Genomic DNA, 12,505 nt, shown 5'->3' on the forward strand with positions numbered 1-12,505 from the left:
GCTATTATAGCTTCAGTGGTTACCTTGGCATAACACCCTTATCAAAGCCACGTAATACATACTTAATGTTGCTAACCATTAATTAGTCTAATTAACTGTAGTAACTGATCATAAAATCATTTTTTCTATTCACCACAGAGGAATCCCAGGGAAGAAATGTGGCACGATCGTCCTGTCTGCAGAGGAGCTGAGCAACTGCAGAGTGAGTAAACCATCAAGTGACACTTGGGAAATGCTGCTTGAACAGATTGTGCATACAGTATAAAGTACACTCGTTTCGTTAATTCATGAATGCGTGGTGTTAAAATGACACAACCGCAGTGTAATCCAAGCCAAATAAAGTAAATATTTGTAAGAATAATGTATTGCCTTAGGTATTTTAAGATAATCCATCCATTTTCTACACCACTTATCGTGTTGGGGGTCAGCTGGAGCCTGTCCCAGCTGACTTTGAGTAAAAAGCAGACATCGCGCTGGAATGGTCACCAGTCAGTTCCAAGGTAGATAACCACTGACGCTCACATTTACACCATCACTGAGTGGGAACAGAACTCACAAACTGCACCAAAATCAAGTGAATGCAACTCGAAACCATCAGTGACTCAAGACCTGAACTACAAACTAAGGCTGCATGATTTAAGGGGGGCTAAAAATGATCATAGAATTGTAATTTATGGTCTTGAATCAAAATGAATTCTGGAATATTTTGTTCTTACTTCACATTGACAAAAGCTACAACTGCTGCCACGCTGCAGTTACTTGAAAAAAACAACAACAATTTTTAGCATAGCAATTTAAATTTCTGCGCATGATAAATGGATACAACAATATATCAACTTCAAAATCAGCAGCAACCCCAGTAGTTTTTTGTTCTGCGAGACTTTGGCCAAGATTTTACCGTAATAACAATTAAAGGAGTCTTTATAAAATGTCTGTGACATGCTTTAATCAATTATGTCAGAAGGGGCAATAATTACAGATTAATTTTCACACTCTTTTTACATATCTGTTGAAATCAGCCCGTGTGGGTTGTTGTTTTTTTTTTGTTTTTTTTTTTGAGGACCTGTTTCAAATGACACACAACTCACTTCAGCTTCCTCAAATGGTGTGGGTGTGCCAATCCATGCACGCATCTGTGTTAACATGATGACTAGAGCTAAAGCCAGGAGGTGGCCAACAGCAAGCGTTAACTGTGTTTTCTACAGCTCGGACTCCCAGTCTTAGTCCCCAATCGCTAGTCGCGTTGACAGTTACGAATGACTTGCGAATCACAATGGAATTGATTCTCGTTGTACTATTCCGCATTTTGGCTGGGATGTTTTAGCAACCAATTTTTTTATTCCTGGAAAGAAGGTGTTGTCAGAACGCTTCTTTTTAGTTGAACCAGCATTCATCGCTGCGTCTGTTTTGTACAGTCTCTATGGAGTCAAATCCATGCTGCCTGGCAACATCTACTTCTACCAAGAAGAATCATTTTTATTCGAATGCGAAAATTAGGATTCAAGATTTGTCTTCTTTAAGCCGATTTGTGAGTGAATCCGAATTGCCACTCATTCGTTTGTGGCTCTGGTATTTTCACTGGTGGATTCAACATTACACTAATGTGAGGATTTGTCCATGCTGACAGATCAACAGAAACAAATACCCGCTCACTGATATCTGGTTATTTTATCTCCCAACCTGTACGGGGCTGTGTGTTTATGCTGGCGGCTAGCTCTGACCCATTTGCCCCTCTCAGAACACAGCCGACAGGACATCTGTTGTCATTCAGTGGAGTGGGACAATGTTGAATGAAATGGCCCCGCAACATGATGAGGGGAATGCTGATCATTCTCATGACTAAGCCGGCGGTCTGATGCTGTGGATGCTCCACTGAGCTCACCGCACACACATTAGAGCAGGATATTGGAAACCAAGAGAGTGAAACTCAACAAATTGTGCAAAGACAGACAGCGAATGAAGGAGAGAGGCCATGTGAAATATTGGAAACGAGCAAATGTGCAATTAAAAGATGAAGAATTAAAGTGTGGGGAGGGGGGGTGTCAAAAAGAATGAAACAAAACAGTGAAGTGAATCGATAGAGGATTATTTCACACCCTGCAGGTGCCAGGTCGTTGCTCTAAAATCAGCTTGGCTAATGACAGAGTGAGACCGAGCTTTGCCTAATTAAAACGCAGCCCAGCCTGACCTTGCCTTCATATAGAGCACACACTCACGCACACGCAACCATGCACACACACACACACACACACACACACACCACACACACACACAAGCACAGACCCTCACTGTTTCAAAACATTATCCTTTAGTTGAAACACTGTGGTGAAATGGTGAAATCATTTGTAACAACAACAACTCTAAGGACACAGTCAAAGATGTTCCCAGGTGATTGTTTTATTTTCACTACAAAAGGTTGAAAGAGTTCATACAGTGGAAGACGCAGTTTAAGCAAAACATTGTATATATTTTTTCCTTATCCAATTTTCTTGCCTATCTCCTGTTCTATAGAAGTGCAGTCTCAAAGGGTTCAGCACATTTTTTTTCTCCAGGAAGATATGGAAAACACCAAATATGAAAAAAAATGCAGAGAGTGAAAGAAAAGCAATTATTAGGTAGTTTGAGTGGGGGGTGGGTTTAGTAATTGCTATTTCTTCAGTTTTACTCAAATATGTTGATGGACAGGACACAAACATACATGCACACACACACACACACACACACACACACACGGATGGTTTAAATATTGATGTTGATTCTCTCCATATTAAGAAACGCTATTGAGCTTCGATCTTAGCAATAGAGCAAGTTCGTGCTGCAGAACATTAATGAGGCACCAGCAGATGCATATTTAATGTCCTCAACACTGTTCATTGCCATAAATATTTTTATGTGCCTCTTATTGTAGCAGCACTTCCTTTGTATGTGTGTCCTTTTACACTGGCTGAATCAGGACAACAACAACACCGATACACAAAACTGTTCAAACAATCAAGGAAACAGCAATGCACAAAACCTTCTAAATGCATGTGAAGACTAATAGGAAGCCAGGAATACAGTGTTCAGTGTCCTCAAAAGAAGAAACAGTTCTTTCTTTTGCCCTTTGCGTCCATAATTATTCCTCTGGATATGACAAAAGAAAGTAAAGTGTAATATGAACTTATGTACTCTAAAATTCTTGAATTGATCGGAGGTTTTCCTTCATTCACCGCAAAGTTATTGTCAATCTATTGGAAAGGATATAGCTATGTGTTATATAAAGGGGGAAAAAATTAAATGGCTAACACAATCATACTCAGACATCAGAAAACATGCATTTAAAAATCTCTGAAATCACTTAAACTCATTCACTGCCATTGACGGCTGTTGAAGTCAAATATCTGTTACCTGGGAGGGCTAAAGGTCAAAGCTTTCCAGAATCCTGCATGTGTCTCTTTTTGCTTGTATGTATCATTTTTAACCAAGGTTCCCGGGTCTGCCTGATGAATTTAGCACAGATGCTGTCAAAACATCAATTCGAGCATAACTACAGTTTTTCTTACTTTGGATAAAAAAAAAAAAGCAAAACTGATTTGCACAATATCTTCTCAGCTCTATCATCGCAGGGTTTTGGGTGTAAGTTTCCTGTCCTTCAGATCTTTATCAGATCCGTTTTAGAAATAAAAATGTGGTTTTTATGACTCCCAAGGTTTGCGTTCAAGGTTTACAGGACTGGTAGGGTCAGTAAAATCCCAAATACTCTGAATGTGATGCCATTTCTATTCTTATTGTAAATTCCTGGAATGTAGTGTATATACTAGTCATCAAGATGCTTTGAGTCAGCGGGAACTGTCACCTCCTATCAGCTTTTGAGGGTTTCAGCTCGAGGAGTTCTTTACCCATGATAAACCCATTTGGCAACTGCTGTTGTAATTATGCAGACATATAAATGCAGTAGCTATCAGCAAAGAAAGACAAAAAGATGCCAGAGTGCAGGAGTGTGAATAATTTTCAAACAGAGAAAAATCTCTCGTGTTGCATGAGAGACAGCTGATAACGTGTCATACAGTGAGCAGCATGTGAGATGAATATTTAAGAAGATGAAATGTAATGAGCTCTGCAAAATCTTTGTGTCAAATGTGGCAGATGTGCAGTAGGTTCTGTATATACCCTCAAGGGGAAAAAAGGGCATGACAATAAGTTTCTTTTCGCTGTTGGAGTGGTCATGTTTGCTCCAAAGTCCCTGGCTAGGAGTGATAAAAGACACAGGCTGGAAGACATTACTTGGAAAACGCACACACACACACGCACACACACCAAACAGGAATCTGAGGAGCCATTCGGCATGCACATGTAGAAACACTCACACAATCTGTTACACTTAGAACCTCACATCCATCCCTTAACTGATTTGCCACCCGGTGCGCCGCCTGACACAAGGTGCAAGCTGCGACATTAAAAAGCTATCAAGCTATCATTAGTAGAATGCTGGCCGCCTGGTGTAAGACCTCAGGCAGTGATGACAGCAACTGCAGTTTATTGTTAAAGTGTCTCGAAGTAGTGTAATGAACACTTTTGCAGATATAAGCTGCAGCTAGCATCCAAGCGTTAGTCAGGCCCTTTTTTTCCCCTGCAAACAATAAGAGGCAGCCACAGGAAGGGGAACATTAAGAAAATATTTTGAGGCTTAAAGGGAGCTAGTGATTTATATTTGAACATGCTGTAAGCACGACATGATAAAGAACTTGGGGGGGGGGGGCGTGCACAATAAGACTTATTAGAGAGGGAAATAAAAAAATACTGCATGAATTAATCTCTCAGTAGTATCACTTTTGATTAATGCAAGGTCAGTGTTTTTTACAAACTTTTATATTTAAATATATTAATACTATGTTTCTTGGATAACAGTCTAAATAAGTGTACCTTTTTTAAATCAACGTTGAAGTTAAAAATTTCAGTTGAGTTGCTCAAGCTTTTCTTTTTATTGTACTGGTTGATAAATGAAAAGGAAAATAATATTTAATCATAACCATTTTCATTGTACTGTTTATGAGATGTCTTCACTTCAATGTCTATATGAAAAAAATAAATGAGTGGAGAGCGTGTCATCCATGTGCAAAGTTGCGGATGTCTCACTCGACACTCAAGTGGTAGCCATATTGCCTGCAGCGTCATCAGCAGATGTCACACTGGGACATTCGGCATTGGAAACATGTAGTGGCACCTGCTATGGGAGAGGAACAACAGAGATTTTCGCATGTTTCCGACGCCCCTCTGACACGGAAGCTCTTTTCGAAGAAGAGAACCTCTCACAATCGAGTGAAGTGACCGGGGTATTCGTACCCTATTGTTACAAGCCATATTTAGATGATATGTGGATCACTTCTAACCTACAATAGAATCTCCAGAGTATGTATGACAGTATGTAGCATACTCAGCCGCGAGCGACGACAACGCTGTAAAGCAGCCTGGCCCGGCGCCACAACGAGCCACCGTGGCCACCGTGGCACCGCAATGAGCCACCCTGGCAGCGCCGTGATGAGCCACCGCGGCCAAAGCCGTGATCGGCGGATGCGGCGCTGACTCGCACATCAACACATTTAACACGCCTGACTTACATGCGGCGATCTTTTGGAAGGTTCTGAGAGGTTCACATTCCCCCCCAACTATTTTTTTTTTTTTTTAGTAGCTCTGTACACAGCTACCTGTCATTTGTAACCCACGAAGCTCTCGTCATTTGCACCTGTGCAATCCATTTTTCACGACGAACTGGGTCTTTTGGAAAAGTATGAAGAGTTAATCCATCCTCCCAAGTGTTCGAGGAATATCCAACAATACAACAAGCCGGCATTTTGGCTAACAGGAAGAAACACAGAGCTACCTTCCAGCAGGTAAAACTTGTATAAACACACGAGGCCACATGAGTGGGCATCTGCTGATACCATCACTTCCTGGTTCTTCTCCAAAGCAAATCCCTCAAGAGGATTTTCATGGCGGGAGTTACAAAAAGTCATATAGGTATATCATGATGTGTGGTGAAAAAATGGATGGGTCCATTCGGTTGCCTTTTTTTCAATTAAAAACATGCTAAAAATCATGCTTTTCATCTCAGTGAACCTTTAAATTGTCAGTCTAATAGAATACAGTATGAATGCAGAAGTCACACAACATAATCTACATAAACTGTAATGCAGTTTTCATTGGTACTTGTGACTATTAATCCCCTTATCCTCCTCCCAACTGCTCGCATCGTAGGACAGCGCCACAATGCAGTTCTGTGCCAACAAACTGGACAAGAAGGACTTCTTTGGGAAATCAGACCCATTCATGGTTTTTTACAGAAGCAATGAAGATGGAACGTAAGTAATACTACATCTGCATTATCTATCCATCCATCTATCCATTTACCTTTATTTCCCAGCTGACTTTGGGCAAGAGGTGTGGTAGACAAATGGACTGGGTTCCAGCCAACCACATATAGACCAACAACCATTCACACTGTGTGTAATGAACCGAACACGCAGGTTTTGGGGAGGTGGGAGGAAACAGTAGTACCTGGTCAAAAAACATCCATCCATCCATTATCTGAACTGCTTATCCTCACAAGGGTCACAGGAGTGAGGGAACCTATCCCAGCTATCTACGGGCATGCGGCGGGATACACTAACTTGTTTCTCATTGTATTGCACCCAATAGCAGGGCTCATTGAAATGAAGAACCACTCACACTTAATCACACCGTGGGGCAATTTAGAGTCTCCAATTAATGCATGGGGGAGAAAACCCACACGGGCACAGGGAGAGCATCCAAGAGCATGTAAATTCCAAAATAAGGGTTTGAAACTAAAACCTCTTGACTGTGAAGAAGACGTTCTATCTACATGACCACCATGCTGGGTTGTCATATATTTTGTCACAAAAGATAAAGGTCACTGTTGATTTTTTTAAACAAGTTACTTACAGGCGGCACAGTAGTGCGACTGGTTAGATGGTTACCGTCACAGTTCTGAGGACTGGTGTTCAAATCCCAGCCGTGCTTGTGTGGAGTTTGCATGTTCTCCCCATGCCTGTGTGGGTTTTATCCAGGCACTCCGGTTTCCTCCCACATCCCAAACACCCATTAATGGGAGACTCTGAATTGACCCTTGGTGAGATTGTGAGTGGGAATGGTTGTTCGTTTGTATATGCCTTGCTATTACCTGGCAACCGGTTCGAGGTGTACCCTGCCTCCTACCCGAAAATAGTTGGGATAGGCTCCAGCACTTCCGTGACCCTTGTGAGGATAAGAGGCTCAGCAAATGGACGGATGGATGGATAATACTTTCAATTACTTTAATGTATGATGGAAAAAACTGTAAACTACATAAAAGTATAACCTCAGTACTAATTTTGGCTAGGACCATGAAGTATTTCAAAAGAATCACGGATTTGTTTCCTTTTAACATTGCAGCCACTTTTTACAACAGTGAATTTGTCTCAGCCCAATTATAAAGTGTCACAGTGACTGAATGTTTTTTATTTGATAACTTGGGGCAGATGTCCTTGGTAGCACTGTAAAAAAAAAAAAAAAAGGAGAACTGATTGGTTGGAAAAGTTCAACGGTTAAAGTCAGTCAGAAACAGACTAAAAACTCAAGGGCAACCCTGCAGCACTCTGCAAGACGATTACCATGTCTCGGGCAGCTAGTCCATATTTTGTTCCACAGCAGGATTCCAAACTAAGATCATCCAATCACAAAGCCAGGTCCTTACAAAAGCAGCCACTGTACTGCTCCTCCTATATGTAGTGATATAGTATATAGACAATCTTGAAGGGGGAGGAATACGCAGCAGAAGAGCACACAGGAGCAAGTATTTTTTTTTTAAATCAACTATAAGAGGAGTGGCACTCTTTAATGAGTCATGGCCTCTTCACATGCAGAGGCAATTCATGCAAAAAGAACACATCGCAGTACAGTATATCCTGTACAGTATGTATGTTTGCGCATCTCCATGTTCACACAGGAGTTTAAAATGCTTGGGGCATTTAGTGGAGCACAAGTAATCCAAATAAAAGTGAGCCGCCTTGCTGCTTTGTGAGAGGACGGTCCAGGGTATTTAATAAGGATTTATGCTCTGTGAAGCATTGCAGACATCACAGAAATCCATTGACACAGAACGGCTTGGTTTAGAGAGTCAGACTCAGATATGAAATAATTCTCCGGGGTCTATAAAACAATATAACTGGGAAACGAGCCAGGAAGTAACCAAAGCGGGACACCGACCCTATTTGAAGCATCCTACTTGGCTTCCACAACGGAGCCTCTCTCTCCTTTCCGTGGCAAACTCCTCCTCCTTGTATTTACATATTTATCTCTCATGTCTGAATAAAGGGAATTAATGAGCATATTCTTTTCAGTGCCACCTTAACACATACTCTTGTCTCCTCCTCGACACTCTTCTTGTCTAGGTTTACGATCTGCCATAAAACAGAGGTGGTGAAGAACACATTAAACCCAGTGTGGCAGCCATTTACCATTCCTGTCCGAGCGCTCTGCAACGGCGACTACGACAGGTACTCTCTGCTTCTCGGGCCTTTCTTGCCCACACAGCTGCTTCTTGTCTCTCTCCCTACCACTCTTGATTTGAAATCAGTCAGGCTTGTCACACTATCTGCATCCACACACACACACACACACACACACACACACACACACACACACACAGCCAGGATGGCCTCTTCCATGTTGTCTGACCTCACTGATTCCTGCTGGAGGAATCTGTCAATGACCTTCACGGCCTTCGATCAGTATCCCTTCAAACAATCTCCAGTGTGCTGACCACAAGCATCCTTAACTCTAACCAGCAACAATCAATCCATCCATCCGCCAACTTTCTGTACCGCTTATCCTCAATAGGGTTGCAGGGGCGCTGGAGTCTATTCTGACTATCTCTGGGCGAGAGGCAAGGTACACACTGAACTAGTTGCCAGCCAGTTGGAGAAACAAAACACCATTTCACACTCATAGTCAGAACTATGGACATTTTTTTTTTTTTTTTATGAACCTACCACACATCTTTGGAATGTGTGAGGAAACCGGAGTGCCTGGAGAAAAGCCCCAAGGGCACGCATGCAAACTCCATGCAGATGATGCCAGATTTGAATCCGGGTCTTCAGAACAGTGATATAGATGTGCTAACCAGTCATCCACCACCGTGCCACCGCAAGAATCAATGTCTTCTTTTTTTTTTTTCATGGTCACACAATTTTACTGCAGCCACATTCACTCCTCAGTATTGATTCTTACTTCAAAGCTCACAATGAATGCTTTTATATCCGCACTAGATGCCTCGTTGTGCTCAGGTCCATTATCCTTTTGTATAAATGGCTGACATTCAAATACAATTGACACCTCCGTACAGGGCACTTAACCACGCCTCCTGAAGTGACGTCACGCCACGTGCGCTGATGTAAGACAAACAGTAAAAATGGCAAATACAATACAATGCAATATATTCTTAACTGAGACAGACGCCATGCTTCTGATTTCATTCAATCATTCACACGTAGCAATGTTATGCTAGCGGAGAACAACTCATTCATTTATACGAGACGTGTATTAAAAATCAAATTTAGGGCATATCTTCGTGCAAACACAGTCTGGTTAAGCTTCGGCCGCGAGCCAGCAAGAAATCGATACGTTTGTGCAGTACGATCATCGCTAAATATCGCTCAACAAAGAATAAGTGTGTCAATCGTTCACACGTAGCGGTGTTATGCTAGCGGAGAACGTCTCATTCATTTATACGAGACGTGTATTAAAAATCAAATATAGGGCATATCTTCGTGCAAACACAGTCTGGTTAACTTTTGGCCGCGAGCCAACAAGAAACCGACACGTTTGTGCAGTCCGATCATCGCTAAATATCGCTCAACAAAGAATAAGTGTGTCAATCGTTCACACGCAGCAGTGTTATGCTAGCGAAGAACTTTGAATTCATTTATACGAGACATGTATTGAAAATCAAATATAGGGCATACCTTCGTGCAAACATATGTGTTCCGGTTGATATTAGATGGATTTAGTTGATGATGTGGTCTTCCACAAAGTTTGATCCATCGAAGGCATTTTTCGTACTGGGTCTTCGGTTTTGGAAAGGGTACAAATCAAACTCCACCAACTCGCCTTTCAGGATACCTGTCGTCACTATTACAAAGTCCGTGACTACACCTCTTAACCATATTTTTTGTTAAATAACCCAAATACGCGATAAAACGCTAACAAAACCTATACTGGACCATGCAATGTTGTCTGAGAAAATGGCGGGAGCAAAAACGGGCTTTGGTTTATGCAGATCTCTGGCCTCTGATTGGTCAGTGACGCGGGTTGCGCAATATCCACAGAGGGGTCAATTGAGTGAACCGACTGCCTGATCATAGTACAGGTACAGCAACTTCCAGTGATGTGATCTCAAGTTCATACAAGTTTCTTCGTGAAGTTTAACTTTCAAAGTTAAACACATGTTACCATGTTGATTGACATCCACTTATTTACCATTGGGGGGAACTATACAAATAATGAATTCCTAAGTCAAACAACCTTCATCATAACACCCTTGCAAACTGTACAGGTAGGATAAAACAGTAAAACTGTCTTTAACACTTTGAAGAGTGTGTAATAAAATGTTGCACTTAAACCAAAGTGTATTTAATGTGTATTTCACATTCTTCATTTTCTTTGGACACATTCTTTCAGTTTAGTTTCAATATCATAAATGACTACATCATTGTCAAAATCAGGCTATTCACTTTCATGTTTTTAGCTAAAGTTCAAGAGTGATGTGATTTAATGAGGTCAGACATGCCGAAAGAAAAAGAAGAAGAAAAAAAGTTATTTTAGGCGGCATAGTCTTAAAGAATACAAAGGAGACAATACTAAGTTAAATTAATAGTTTCTTCATTATGTTGACCTTGAATCCACAGCACTGCAGGAGAATCTAACACTATAATGAATTTATCATCTTACTTACTTACATCCCACGTTATGAATAAAGACACGTGATATAAGGGATCAGAACTCATATCTCTACTAGCTTATCTGTCTGCTTTTCATTTAGAAGTCAGCCATGGAAGGAAAACAAGTTATATCGGGAAGGAGCTATAAGCAATTGATGAAATGCAAGTGACAGGCACAGTAGTTCTTCTGGAGGGTAAGAAAGTTTTGGGTAATACCATTTTTTCTCATAATCTTTGCGCCTACACTTGAATGATGCTGGGAAAATAAAGTATGTGTGTGAGATCCGACCCAAACAGACAGAATGGATGAGAGCTGCCGGTTCAATCGGAGGGGCTGTAATGTGTAACAAAAACATTGGGGGAAATTGTGGCAGCCTGCGAATCACACATGAGCTCCAAAAGGGGTCACTAACCTGTCAGACTCGATCATACACTCGGGAGTGAGGTGAGCGTCAAAGGCACACACACACGTTGTGAGTAATGGAATTTGACAAGTCACAAGCCGAAATGGTTTGCAATGCTGCAGGTCTTGGAATACGACAAAGGCAGCACAGAAAAACGGGTTATGCATTTGCTTATTTTTCTGCTATGTATTTCCATTGGGTGTTTGTTTCAATCTGTACAATCTAAAATTGGCGTACATACGGTATTCTAAACGTGGCACCCATACACAAGAAGCCCAGCACCAATAGCCAGCAAATGCATTTTCATGCTCTGTAATAATGTGGGGAACCAACTCCACAGGAATCTGTTATTTAAGATCTTCAACCTGAATGGTCTTATGCGAGCATTCAACGTTGTTTTTAGCCTTTCTGAAATTAACAAAATGCCCGATCACTGAGATGATTACATCTCCTGCCGGAACTAGTTATTAAAATCAAAAGCAAATGCAAGGCTTTTTCAGCGCTACCTTGAACTCAGCAGACTTGCACAGTACGTCGCTTTTGGACTTGTATTCAGGGCTACCAGGATGTATAGTTTAATTTCTTTAGTTTCTGTATGAAACCAAATCTGTCCTTTAAAAATATTTCCAAAATGGTAAAGCGCAATATATTTTTAATAGAAGATTGATTTTACTTACGCTTATGACTTAGGGTCTCTGAACATGTAATTTATCTGCTTTTCAAGTCCATAACTTTTGTCCCACTATTATTAATGTCTCAAAAGTGTTTGGACAAAGTTCATTTACTGCTTGTGTGTGCTGTACGACTCCCCACCCACACTTTTGTCTTTAATAAGTTAAAGTCTGTCAGGTGAAATCATAGATTTGTTTGATGTTTGAAATTAACATGTGGGTTAATCATGAATTCATTATAAGCTAATTAATTAGTTAAAAAACGACCTAATTTTCATCGCATTTTGAGTTTCAAACAATGGGGACCTTTCGTCAGTGCACGATTTCCTGGTACACAGCTTACACTGACGCACACGTCATACATCAGGTACCAAAATAAAGATATTGGATGAAATGTCATTGGTTGGAATAATGGGAGCTGAATTTTTTTTTTTTTTTTTTTTTAACTGTCCAATGT

The 12,505-nt window shown here is 41.0% G+C and overlaps 1 protein-coding gene across 2 annotated transcripts in view; it reads left to right on the forward strand.

Annotated features, from left to right (window-relative positions):
- Nucleotides 1–12,505, forward strand: part of cpne5b (copine Vb) — a 116,926-nt gene that overhangs the window by 69,171 nt on the left and 35,250 nt on the right. For both annotated transcript variants that reach the window (XM_061832777.1, XM_061832778.1), the window contains exons 7-9: nucleotides 139–202; nucleotides 6,235–6,338; nucleotides 8,427–8,531. In XM_061832777.1, coding sequence (XP_061688761.1) covers nucleotides 139–202; nucleotides 6,235–6,338; nucleotides 8,427–8,531 — 273 coding nt within the window. The remainder of the gene's footprint in view (nucleotides 1–138; nucleotides 203–6,234; nucleotides 6,339–8,426; nucleotides 8,532–12,505) is intronic.

This window comes from Syngnathoides biaculeatus, chromosome 10 (genome assembly GCF_019802595.1).
Source record: "Syngnathoides biaculeatus isolate LvHL_M chromosome 10, ASM1980259v1, whole genome shotgun sequence".
Taxonomy (NCBI): domain Eukaryota; kingdom Metazoa; phylum Chordata; class Actinopteri; order Syngnathiformes; family Syngnathidae; genus Syngnathoides; species Syngnathoides biaculeatus.